The sequence below is a fragment of the Acipenser ruthenus genome, chromosome 31 (genome assembly GCF_902713425.1).
Source record: "Acipenser ruthenus chromosome 31, fAciRut3.2 maternal haplotype, whole genome shotgun sequence".
In the NCBI taxonomy this organism is placed as follows: Eukaryota; Metazoa; Chordata; class Actinopteri; order Acipenseriformes; family Acipenseridae; genus Acipenser; species Acipenser ruthenus.
The window spans coordinates 11298102-11310753 of record NC_081219.1 but is presented as its reverse complement, the minus strand read 5'-3'; the positions used below and the strand labels follow the sequence as shown (position 1 = coordinate 11310753).

General features: G+C 36.2%; 1 protein-coding gene across 1 annotated transcript; it reads left to right on the top strand.

Annotated features, from left to right (window-relative positions):
• The first annotated feature begins 684 nt into the window (after window positions 1-684).
• On the top strand, window positions 685-8853 carry LOC131702914 (dolichyldiphosphatase 1-like). Its single transcript, XM_059005516.1, has 8 exons — window positions 685-883; window positions 3128-3228; window positions 3604-3688; window positions 4056-4155; window positions 5302-5400; window positions 6004-6132; window positions 6812-6901; window positions 7209-8853. Exons 1-8 carry the CDS (start codon window positions 808-810, stop codon window positions 7243-7245), a joined length of 717 nt encoding a protein of 238 aa, XP_058861499.1. The 5' UTR covers window positions 685-807; the 3' UTR covers window positions 7246-8853.
• The last annotated feature ends 3799 nt before the right edge of the window (window positions 8854-12652 follow it).

Genomic DNA, 12652 nt, shown 5'->3' with positions numbered 1-12652 from the left:
AGTTCTAATTGGGATTTCAATAGATATGACTGATTTACCCTGGCAATAAAGATCCCAATCTGGAAATCTTGTGGTAAAAACTCCAATTTACATTTCTCTATTGGATTTGAAATACTACCAGAATGGAATCTCTGTGTTGATACATATCTGTATACTTATGTCAGCAGCCTGTTACTGCAGCAAACAGCACTACAATGTAGTATTTTAGACCAGCACATTTTTTAAAAACAATGCGGTATTACTGCATGAGTTGTGTCATGTGTCATGTTTTTTTTTTTTTTAAGAAGGCTTTCAACCAATTTGTAAAACTAGTATTAATTAAAGAACAATTGCATGGTAGTACTTCAAATTCAAAATACCGTATTTAACAGCCTTGTTCTTGCCTATCTTCTGGCGTCGCCTTTCAGACAGTAGACCTCTTTATGATTTAATACATTGGGATTCGCTTTTTTAATATTATCAGGTGTTTCATATTGTTGTGTATTGTACATGTGGGTTTTTAACGGTTTGGTTTTTTACACACACCTACACAAACTTGTTTTTGTTTGGTTCCTGGCTGTTACTCTCTCGTTTGGTTTTCTTTTCTGGTTGGGTAATGTCTTTATGCGGCGTGAGGGGTTTATTTTAATTGGACAAACTCTTTCGCCTTTAAAAACTGTACTTGGTTGATTATATCCGAGACAGGTTTAGTGTGCTTTACCGTGAATGGTCCGCTTGCCGGTTTGAAACAGCGTTTTCTGATTGGATTAGTCTACTTGGGCGTTGCATTCTGATTGGTCAGTTGCTTGCTCCCGGTATCCGGGTAAGATGGCGACGGTAGATGAGTGTACGGCCAGTGCTCCATGGCGGTCGGTTTCCCTAACACACGTCGAGTATCCCACAGGTAATTGTAGATTTGAAACTTGGATTTGTTTTCAGACAGTTCAGTTATCGCAGTGTTCTGAATTGGAGTCGGGTTGTTTCGGTTTTGGAATTCCGGCTGCTGAATGGACTCAGCCGAGCGGCAGCTGCCATATAGTGAGCTATGTTTTTTAAAGATTGGGAGATCCAGTTCGCATGCGCAATAGAGCCAAATAAAAGATGCCAAATAGTGAGCAGTGGTGCGCATGCGCTTTTGACCACTACCTACACTAAATGGCTTGAGGATTTTACATTGTATAAATTTAGATCTATGGAGACTATCTTTTCACTCAACTCGCCCCGACCGTGTTAATATAACCTATGCACAATAACGGCATCATTGCGATTTCACCACATATATACTTCAACTTGTGAAACTCTACTTTATTTGCAATTCAAATAATGATTTCTGGTTCATTTTGTGACGATAGTGGATACAGTTAAAATGTATATTTTACATTTTGGCTACTCTGATAACTTGATGAATTGCAAACACCCGGACAAGCGTTACATCCAAACAGATAAGGGTTTTTTTTTTTTTTTTTTTAAAAAAGGAAAATTGCGTCTGTGTGAGTTTGCATGCTCAATTCATACGCAAATTGTCGTTTTCGTTTGAAACGAGATTTATTTATTTATTTATTTATTTATTTTTAGACCGACTTTTGCTTAACACAAGATGTATGCAAATCTCATGTATAATCACACCTAAGCTGTTAGCGGGTTTTTTGTGACAAAACAGCCCATGTGCAGAGATATATAGAGGAATAAGACCCGTTTCAGGTTTTAGTATGCACTTAATTAGGCCCAGTGTATAGGTAACAAGCTCAGGTGTGTCTTATTGAACTTGCAGTAAAACCAGGATTGGAGCAGACTGCTGTAGGAGCATTAACTTAATTATACTTATGTGCAACTTTGCATGTGGTCAGTTCCAAAATTGTTTGTTTAGATCGAGGAATTATAATGACAATACACTCAAACAACAAGCTGGTCTAATGAATAGCAGCAGTTTATTGAATACAGAAATAAAAGTATTCAACCTGATCATCTAAAGTCAGAAACCATGTTAAATAGTTAGTTTGAACATAGTTAAATTGAAAGCAATTAGGTTGCATGTGTAAAAGTGCAGATCAATGGCTATATTTAACCATCCTTAATGCCTGGGCAAACAGGCTGCTTGTTGAGAATGGTCCCTTTTTAAGTTTCCTCTCGTTCTATTCTTCCACGATTAAATCTTTGATTCCCGAAGGAATCCAATAACACAGTTGATGTGCTTGGTCCGTATAATCTTCAATCCCAATGGGATCTAACACAGTTTGTGCTCCGATAGATTGGAACTTGTTTGGCTGAACAAGGTTTAACCAGTTGGTCTCTGCCACGCTTGGTCCTGTTGCCAGTCCGTGCAGCCTGTCACTGGTGTCTTAAGTTTTAAATGTCTATTTTAAACCGTTGTTTTAATGAACCCTATACAGGGTGTAGTTCCTACACTGCTATGCAATGGGAGTCTTATTCCATCCCTGTACTGTAATTATTACACAGAGCAGGCTGGCTGAATAACAGACGTGCCCCCAGAGAGAGCAAGTGGGTGTTTTCCAGTGATCCTCATGAGCGAAATAACCACAGCACTGCAGTAACATACAATGGAGTATTCTGTTTGTATAACCATTGCAATGCAGGGAAATATATGGAAATTAAACGGCTGAATTTGGAGCTGAAGATGAAGCCCTGTATCCGATTAGCAATGTGGCATCTTTTGGAACAGTGCAATTTGCTCGGTCGTTCTGTCGCTGGATTTGAATGAATGCAAGACAGATTCCAAATAAATATGGTGGATATAGGCTAAACATATTCACTCTGGTTAAAAAAAAAAAATCAACCAAATGGTTGGATGAGATTAATTTATTGTTTGTCAGTTGTTTTTAGAGTCGCGGTCAATTCCTGTTTTTCAATTCCAATTAAAATCAATTCCAATTCCTTAGATTATTCAGCTGCTTTCATTTGAAGCTAATTTAACTGACTTAACAATGACATCAATTTAAGTAATTTGTTTCCACTGTGAGAAGCTCATTTTGACAGAATACTGCTAATTGCAATTTTGATCAACGATGCACTGGAATTGGTTAAAAGGGAATTGAAACTGTGAAATAAATGGAAATGAACCCCAAGCCTGGTTGTGTTGAGGTCTGTCTTTCTGTCGAGAGTAATTAACCTTTGTCTTTCTTTTTTTAAGGTGACTTCACAGGCCAGCTCCTCGCATATTCAAGTCTCTTGCCAGTCTTCATTCTCGTGGGCTTTGTAACACTCATTGTTTTTAAGAGAGAATTGCACACTGTAAGTCACCTGAGCTTTACCCTCCTGGGAACAACTAACTGACCCAGCTGCCATGTAAAATAGTCAATATTTTGAGGTTGCTAAACAAGAATGAAAAAACATTTACAGAAGTTCCTTTTTATACTTGAAACCTAAAATGAAAATCTATATACTTATTACAGGTGGATAATTGCAGTCACGTGTAAAGCTGTTGTTTTTCAGGGTAGTTCAAGAATTCCATTGCAAACATTGTAATAAATGCCCAAACAAATGGCATGATGACCTGGTTTATAAACAAGGATCCTGCATGTGTGTTTTTGGCATACTGTATTAATGGAGTTATCAGTTACTGTGACTGACCGCAACATTCTGATATTGTGTGTATTATTTCTTCAGATATCATTCTTTGGAGGGCTGGTGCTCAATGAGGGAGTAAACTGGTTGTTGAAGAACATATTTCGGGAGCCCAGACCATGTCGAGGTATGGAGCAGTTTATGGCTTCTGTAATGCAAACTACATTAAAATGTACATTAAAATCTCAGCCTATTCCAATTCCATTTCCTTTTTAAAATCAGTTCCTTTTGAAGCAATTCGGAATTTATCGTTTAGAGACAAAATTGTTGTGATTGTTCAGCTGCTTTCATTTGAAGCCAATTTAATTGACTGTCGGTGACTTTAATTTAAATAATGGGTTGCCACTGTGAGAAGCTCATTTTAACAGAATACCGCAAATGGCACTTTAAAAGATATGTTAGAATTCAAAGAGCATGGGAATTGGAATTGGAATTGGAATTTTTTTTTTTTAAAAGTGAACTCTGAATTAAACTCCTTGTGCTTCTCCTTCCAGGTGCTCATGCCACACTCACTACAGAGTACGGGATGCCCTCCAGTCACTCCCAGTTCATCTGGTTTTTCTTTATGTACTCTTTCCTCTTTCTTTATTTTAGGTAAGAACTGCTAAATTTGAATTTTCTATTTTTTTTTGGCACTGAATCTGGGCACACGTTTGCTGTGGCAGTGTTTTAATCAGGTCTGGATATTTGCACATCAGTTTGTTTTTCTATAGCAGCTCTGTTGCCTTGCAGTTTGGCTTCACAAGCCACCTGTATTCTCGGTTAAGTTGGAGTCAAAATCAGCCTTTGGAATCGCCATAATAAAAGCAAAGATTCCCAGAATAGTGGTTTTTACAAAATTTGCCCTGCAAAGTGACAAGCTGAGTGTTGTGACACGGCTTTTCATTAGTTCTATTTAGTTGGGGGTTACAAATGCCTAGAAAGGGAAATGGGGGACAAAGCAGCATTTAACAATGGTAAGAAATGACTTCTGTAATGCCAGAACACATATTTATCTTAAAGTATTGAATTGTTTTAACAGTTTAACGTGCCTCCCTGTTTGTCTTGAGTAAAGTTACAGAGGAAGAATTGCATGCAAAAGGACTCGTCATATATTCTTTTTGCTCGTACCAAATCGATCACCTCAATTGAAGTGGAAATTGAGGCATTATGCAACTACTTGTGTTTTGTTAAGTGGCTCTTGAATATTTAATACGTAAGATTGCATAATGCACTGCATATCATTAAAGATTTTTCCTTCTCCACAAAGCTCAGAAATAAACATGATACAAACTCCACCCCATAGGACCTTTGCATTATTCTGAATGACCTACGTAAGCCAGCTGTCTTATGTTTATACATAAGGAAAACCTGGTAGGAAAACCTCTTGTGGTTTTTAGAGCGAGTTTTTGTAGGCATGACCTGTGACAAGAGCAGGTTGTCTCCTGCACTTATAAACCAGCCAATATAAGTCAAGATAATACAAACACTTGTTCACGGTAACATTCTGGTTTGAAAGTATACTGAAGAAGGCACTAGAATTCTGATTTAGTGTTTTGAAGTTGTGGATGGTACAGAAGTACTATATGATTGTTCTAGAATGTGAGTGTTTTAAGATACTGTGTGATGTGACTGGCTTAATGAAATAAGGTGTTTTGAATGAATCGTGATTTATGTCCTTACAATCTAGTAATTGAAGCCATCAGAGTAAGTACATGTTACGAACAGCCAGTGCAAACCCGTTTTTTCTTTCCTTTTCAGAATGCATCAAACTAACAATGCCAGGTGTCTTGAGCTGCTGTGGAGACACATTCTGTCTACCTGTTTGCTAAGTGTGTCAGCCTTCGTTTCATACAGCAGGTACAAACATTTGCATTATTTCGTACTTCATGATTGCTGTATTTTCTTGTAGCAGAAGGGCTGTGAACTTTTGGGTTTCAGCACTTCCCATGTTTAAGTTTATTATTGAAACGATCTGGCCCTTGGTAAATCTGCTCTGAGCTGATTGCATTTATCACAGCATGAATAAATTGTACCTGAGACTGTAGGTTTACGAATAGTTGCTGTTCATGCAGCTATAAAGTTAAATGTTTTATTTAACATCAAACTCCTGGCTCCTGATGATTTTAAATAATATCCTTCTAAGGTAGTTCTGAAATCCAGGACTGGGTGGTAGTGCGAGTTTAAAGCCATGACCCCTGCACATGAATACTGTGCTCCACAGCAACCCCTATTGGGACTCTCGGCACTAGAGTAAGCCACATTCAGTATATGCAATTGCTATCATCTAAGTATAAGCTACTAACAGTTTTCAGCAAAAGATTAACATCCCATCTTTTTTGCATAGAAACACAACACCCAGGAATAAGATAGTATACTTAACTATGACCCTGAATAGAACATTGTGTTCTTTTTTCCAGTGCATCGGTTCCTCTTTTAATATCATGGTTTTTGTTTTTTAAGAGTGTATTTGCTGTACCACTCCTGGAGTCAAGTTATACATGGAGGGGTAGCAGGGAGTGTCATGGCAGTAGCCTGGTTTATCTTCACACAGGAGTTGCTTACTCCACTCTTTCCCAAGATAGCAGCGTGGTAAGTACCAGTGTTCTATAAAGCCACACAGAGAAATACATTGATTTAAAGAAGAGTTGCATCTTGTGCATTTTCAAGGGATGGACCTGTTTTGATATTGGTCAACTGTAAGTTGCAGTGCCTAAAGCACTCTCTACAATCAGCAGATTAAAAGGACATTTTTGAAAAGGCACACTTAGCTATCACTTGGAAGATACGTCTAGCTAAAACTACTCTTAAGAGTTGTGTGCAACTATTCAGCAACAATGACGAGAAAGCAGAAGGAGCTGAAGCTTCACAAAGGGTGTCTGTGCAAGCAGCTCGTCCCTCAATGCAGTCACTATTTGGGGCATAATGATTCATCGTGTATCGATGAATCGTGCTGCTTTCTTTGCATGATGTATTTTACTGTAATAGATCTATCATTTTGTATTGTGATACAAGACCAAAAGCACAACCTAGCTCATTGTACTGTAGTTCACCAAGCGGTTCTTGAATGAAGAATAAGGGGCATCATATTGTGACATTAGTGCAGCAATCCAACATGTCCATCTAGCCTGCAGGGTATTCCTTTAATGGCAAAGTCTACAAAAGAGTTATGTGCTGTGAGCTGCAGTTGCAGGTCATTTAATTTTTTTTTGCTGTGACAGTGGATTAATATGCATTCTATCTGCTGCTCCCCCCCCTTATCTCCCAACAGGCCAATTTCTGAGTTTTTCCTAATCCGGGACACAAGCCTCATTCCGAACATTCTGTGGTTTGAGTACACAGTAACACGAGCAGAAGCTAGGTAAAAGAAAAAAAATACATTGCTTTTGTCATTTAACACACTCTTGTTTGTTTAACTGGACTGGAGTTTCTTTTAGTATTACTGTGTTATTTTTTAGATTGAGAGTTTGATATTATAGAGAAAGTACAAATTATATTTTCACCAGTTTTTATTTTAATGTAGTAGTTTTCCTACATGCATTTTGCTACTGTGTTTCCATGTAGTACAAAACCAATTTGTTTGTTTTGCATGCAAGTTTATTTTTTCATAAATGTAAACACATTCTGTATAACTCCTAATCATTACAATTGTATTTATTTCCCCTCAGAAACAGACAACGAAAGCTGGGAACAAAACTGCAGTGATTTTTCCCGAAGTTCATTGTTTTAACTTGGAAAGGACCACACACACTGGAAAACCTGGACTGACCAATGAGAGAGGGGGTACCATTTCACAGACGGACCAAAGGAAATGCTGGGACTGACCTGCAGCCTGAAGGAGCCAATGGGCTTGCATCTGGTGCTTGCGCAGCTTGCTAATTGCTCCCTGATGCATGTGTGACCGTGCAGGAGTCTGACAATTTTTTTTAATTTTTTTTTTTTTTTTATTAAATCTATTTTAATCACAAACGCACGTTGGCAGTAAAACATAGTAAAAGAAAAGTACTTTGCAGTGTGTATCAGAATTGGGAGCAAAAGAAAAATGGAACTGTGGGGTTGATTTCATTACTATCATTGGCATGAAATTAGTTTTTTTTTTTTTTTTTTAAATATAAAGCAGAGTTGCAAATTTTTTTCTTCTTTTTTTAGTGGGGTGGAACTTTGTTTTGATTTTCCTTTTTGATCATGCATTTCAGAAAAAAGTGTTTCAGCTTTTTTTTTTTTTTTACACAAACAAAAAGGAAAAAAACAACCAGTCGAAAGTTTAATATAAATTAAATTTGCACTTTGTAAAGATTAAAAAAAAGGGAAAAAAAAGAATTTACTTTTATTAACACTAGTGGCGTGTGTGTGTGTGTGTGTGTGTGTGTGTGTGTGTGGGCAGGGAGGAACTAAAATGTTATCCCTGCTACTTTACCTGTGCGTCTAAGTGCAACTGTTTTTTTTGTTTAAGTAATTGTTATGCATCCTTTCAAGTGTTGGCATTAAGACCAGAGCAAACTAAGCAACTATGAAGAGCAACAGTTGCTAAATATTTTCTACAGTAGTCCTGGTGCAAATAGCGAAAACATTTCAAATATACAGTGGTAGATAAACTGCTGCATCGTGGTACCTATGCTGTTGGTCAAATGTTCTAATTACAGCAAATGACTTTGAACTAAATTCACTGAAAGCAGCAGCAGGATTTCATCCATAGTGTTGTCTTGGAAATATGTGCATATTCCTAAACTGAAGTAAAACGTGAAAGCGAAGACAGTTGAAAAAGGAGACCAGTAATGCTATTGCTAATGAGGTTGAATTTAAAGCTTTTAAAATAGGACATTAGACTATTTTCCTACCACCTTTTAATCCTATTTTCAGCTTTTGATATTATCAGGCAGCAACTAATTAATAAAAATGACTTTTTGACAACTTTCAAGTGAACCTGAAAGTGTGACATCTGGTAGCTTTACCAAACAGGCAAGGGAAATCATCTTTTAAAATAAAATAATGAAATAATTATATAAATAATGAGTCCTGAAATGATGCCTATAACTGGTCCCAGGTTTTGCATGCTGGTTATATTTTGTATACCACACCAGGAGCCCTTCATCGGTCAATCTCATCTTAAGCTTTCCCTTCCCTAAATTCTCAATTGTATTTCCATTGAAAATCGCTCCTAGAAAATAGGGCACTTTATAGTACAGTTGGTGGTGAGTTTGATCAAAAAGTTATGTTAGAAAGATTATGGCTTGACCTATCATTTTTTATTATGTTGAACGTGTTTTTAAATAAATAGAAACCTGTTAAGTGTTTGCATGGTTGTGAAATTGAGAGTTGTGAAGTGGATTTTTTTTTTTCTTTTTTTTCCCAGGTTAAGCACCAGACCAGTCATTAGCAGATAAGGGGCTCCTGTTAATTAGGGCGGTAGGAATAATTTAGTAATTTCCAATCTGAAATATTATTTAAGTTCGGAAAGATCAATGACTTACTGTGAACACCCGCACTATATGCAAGGAAAGTTCAATTAGTAGCAGCAGTTTATTGAATACAGAAATATGAAAGAAATCACAAAAGTTAGAAAATAAATATATATCCATCAAAGATCATAAATAGCATCAAACCTTCAATCTAGCTTTTTCTAAATATACTTGCCTACAGATAGCAAGTTTACTTGAAGGCTCTTCATGTAAATAACACGAGGAAACCTAACTTTCAGTTACTTAGCATGGTTCATTAAAAGTTACTCTTCAAAGGTTAATCCTACAAAGCGCTCCAATGCTAATACAGGTATGTTTGCAAGGCATACACAGAATGTTTCTTCAAGCATTATCAAACTGGTTTTGATGACATGTCAGCAAATCCTGCTTTTAACATTTAAAGGGTGGACCCTTTACTGCTTTCTTTTACCAACAAGACTCCAAAAACCAGGGCTTGGGTATAAAACAACATCGCAGCTTCATCATATCCCCATTCAGTTTCAATATTTAAATGTTAAATTGTTTGGTTTATGCGAACTTTACCAAATAGGAGACGCTGTCCTGCCAAAACTTTGAAAAAAAACATATATATATATATTTATATATAAACGTAATGGTAAAATCATACTTGCAGTAACAGAAGGGAGATTGCATTGCCACACTTATCACATGCTGTGAGTGTTTTATTCTTCCTAAATAGTGGTTGCATTCACAGTCTGTACACACAGAAGTATATGTCTGGTTTCACAGTAGTCCAAGATTAGTGCTAATCAGGGTCTGTGAAACCAGCCAATAACGTTTCAGTTCATAGACCCTGTTTAGCATTAACCTTGGACTTCCTTTTTCTAATGTGCTGTTACTGTACATAGTCAAAAATCAGTGCTAACCATGGTCTGCTACAGCAGCCATAATTGGAATTTGTCACAGATGGTTCTAGCATGTCCCTTTTGTGCTATAAGTTATTAGATCCTTTTGCATGGAAGGCCTTGGTTGCAAGGCTGTGCGGTTCTTTGATGGACCCAGATTCAGTTAAAATGTGTTTGCCCACTGACGATATAAAGGAGAATGTAGAGATGGGAGCCCAGCTAACAAGATTTAAGTTTTGCAGGTATCAGGCTTTTAAAGACTGTCACCCACACCTGTGAGCTGACCCAAGACTGTCACAGCTACTGGAAGCAGGCTGATCTTTGGGATACAAATTGAACATTTGTGAAACTGCAACAAATATTGTAATGACTGTAATGTATTTTAAAGAATATAAAAACATTAGAAAATATTATTAGCAGATCTGTGTAAGGCCTGTGAGAAGGAGTTAATTACATTGAAGGTCAGGCTGAAAAAGCATCTTTTTTAATTAGACTCGGAGTCTCAAAACATTCTGATCCAGCGAGAGCAGAATGGTAGAATCTATCGAACACAGTTAAAATATGCTAGAAGCAATCGAACTAGGTTTGATTATAGTAAGAAAAAGCAAAGGTTGTCTTAAAACCCGTTTTGACTGGATTTTGTATGAACAGTGAAGAAGGTCAGACACAGTTCAGTCACTATAACACTATTACATTTTAATATGTTAATTCTAGCCTGTATTTAGATATAAATAACGACCTTCCCTTAAAATCTTGAAAGATTTATCAATAGAGTAAAATAATATTACAATTTCTAGGAGTAACTGTTACACTGAAATAACTTAATTAGAAGTATGTTATAAAATCATTTAAAGTTATACTGTTATACAAATAACAGTATTATTGTTGAAAGAACATATTACAGTTAAAAATGAAAGAAGTTCAGTACTAACTGACACTGTCAGAATATTGTAATAATTATACTGTGTTTTAAAGAATATAAAACCAGCATAAATAATATTGCAGCAAATTATGAACAGATTACAATGATTTCAACTAAGGAAACTGAACAAGTGGTAATGTTAGAAAAACATATTGTCTATGTGTCTTTGTTATTAGTGCACATACACTCGTGGAAGTCTAACCCTGAAAGAAGGCTAGATATTACAATTTAGTACAAACAAAAGGGTAACCCTTTTTAGACAGAACGACATTTGAAACTATAAGGACCTGAAAGACTCAGTGCACTGCCTTTTAAATGATGAAAAGAATATGGTTAGGAAGTCTTAGTTGATAAAGAAAAAAGAATACTTAATCTAGCCCTGAGCTGAAAATAATGCAGAAAATAAGATGTTATATTTGAAATAATAATGAAAAGTAACTTTGAAAGCAAAAGATTTTTTAGAGGTTTTAGAAAAAAAGAGGTTTTAGAAAGGTAAACTCTATGTAACCTGTCTTCCTGAACTTTTTATAAACCTGTCTTTGGAAAGATCATTGCTTGGTACAGAGAGGTATTCTTGGCACGAAAAGCGGGGATCCTCTTATCAATAAACTTATGGCGTCAAGGCCAGAATTAATGAGGAGAAATACCTTCTCGTCTTAGAAGAAGGGAGGTTAGGATAGAAATGGACCTTTTCCAATATATATTAAAAAATGATTAGTTGCCTGGCAGAAAGAAGCATGCAAAGTAAAGGTGTAGAGATAGGGAATGTTACTAAAAACATTAATCAACACTGAAATTGACAAAGGAAGAGGTGTCTCAAGCGAGCTGGTTTCAGCTGGATTGTGTACAATTAAAAAATAAGAGGGCAAGTTCAGTTCAAATTGAGGTAAGGCTGTTACGGTCTAATGTGAAAGAAATAGTATAGCCTTTTAACTCAAATGAAAACAGTCAGACTTTCCACTGGTAGTAACCCTATACAAACCATAGGATGGGAACTCCCTGTAATACCTGTTAAACACACACCTGTAAAAGGAAAAAGGAAACTAATTTGAAAAGATGATATGATATGAGGGAATATATTTTTAGAAGCCAGGTTCATATAATCAGAACCGTTGGGTTTGTATATATTCAAACAACACTCATTTCTTTGTAATGTACATATAAAAAGTAGTGAGACAAGGTAGCAAGGATCTTGTGAACTCTGCTTCACCTAACTTTTCAGATGAAGGAGGGGGTCGAGAAATGAGTGGATGAGATCATGGCCCAGTGTTTTGGACAGGTGTTATACCTTTGAATTGTTGGCATATGACTCCAATTAAGTCTGAAAAGTTAGCCGGATTTTTTAGAGATTACTATTTGCCAAAAAGCTAAGAAAGGTCAAGGCCGAGTGATGATTAGATTTACTTGGGACCTGATGTATTCAATGGAGGGAAAATCCTATAAAAACCTAGGTAAAACCTCAGTCAAGGATCGCAGGACTTGCTAACTACAAGTGTGTGATCCATGCTCTGAAGATCTCTGAAAAACTGATTGCTGTTTAGTCAGATTCACAAGTCTCTGCCTTTTGAAGACAGTTCTTATTTTTCAATATATCCTACACTACACTTCCATATACTGGAAGGTAAGCATATATTTGAATTGAATATCTCTTATATTGATGCATTGCTATAAGGTATAGAAATTATGTTTTAGTCTTAAGAGAGTGATATATATATATATATATATATATATATATATATATATATATATATATATATATATATATATATATATATAATTGAATGTTCTAGAATTTAGCTTTATGCATGTATGGACTAAGCATATAATTAACCATATCTGTATTACTATATTGAAGTATTAATGCT

Bases quoted from the DNA above. Each gene is read 5' to 3' on its own strand.
- LOC131702914 (XM_059005516.1), top strand. From the start codon at position 808: ATGGCGACGGTAGATGAGTGTACGGCCAGTGCTCCATGGCGGTCGGTT. The intron at 884-3,127 runs GTAATTGTAGAT...TCTTTTTTTAAG, and splicing joins ACACGTCGAGTATCCCACAG to GTGACTTCACAGGCCAGCTC. The intron at 5,401-6,003 runs GTACAAACATTT...TTGTTTTTTAAG, and splicing joins GCCTTCGTTTCATACAGCAG to AGTGTATTTGCTGTACCACT.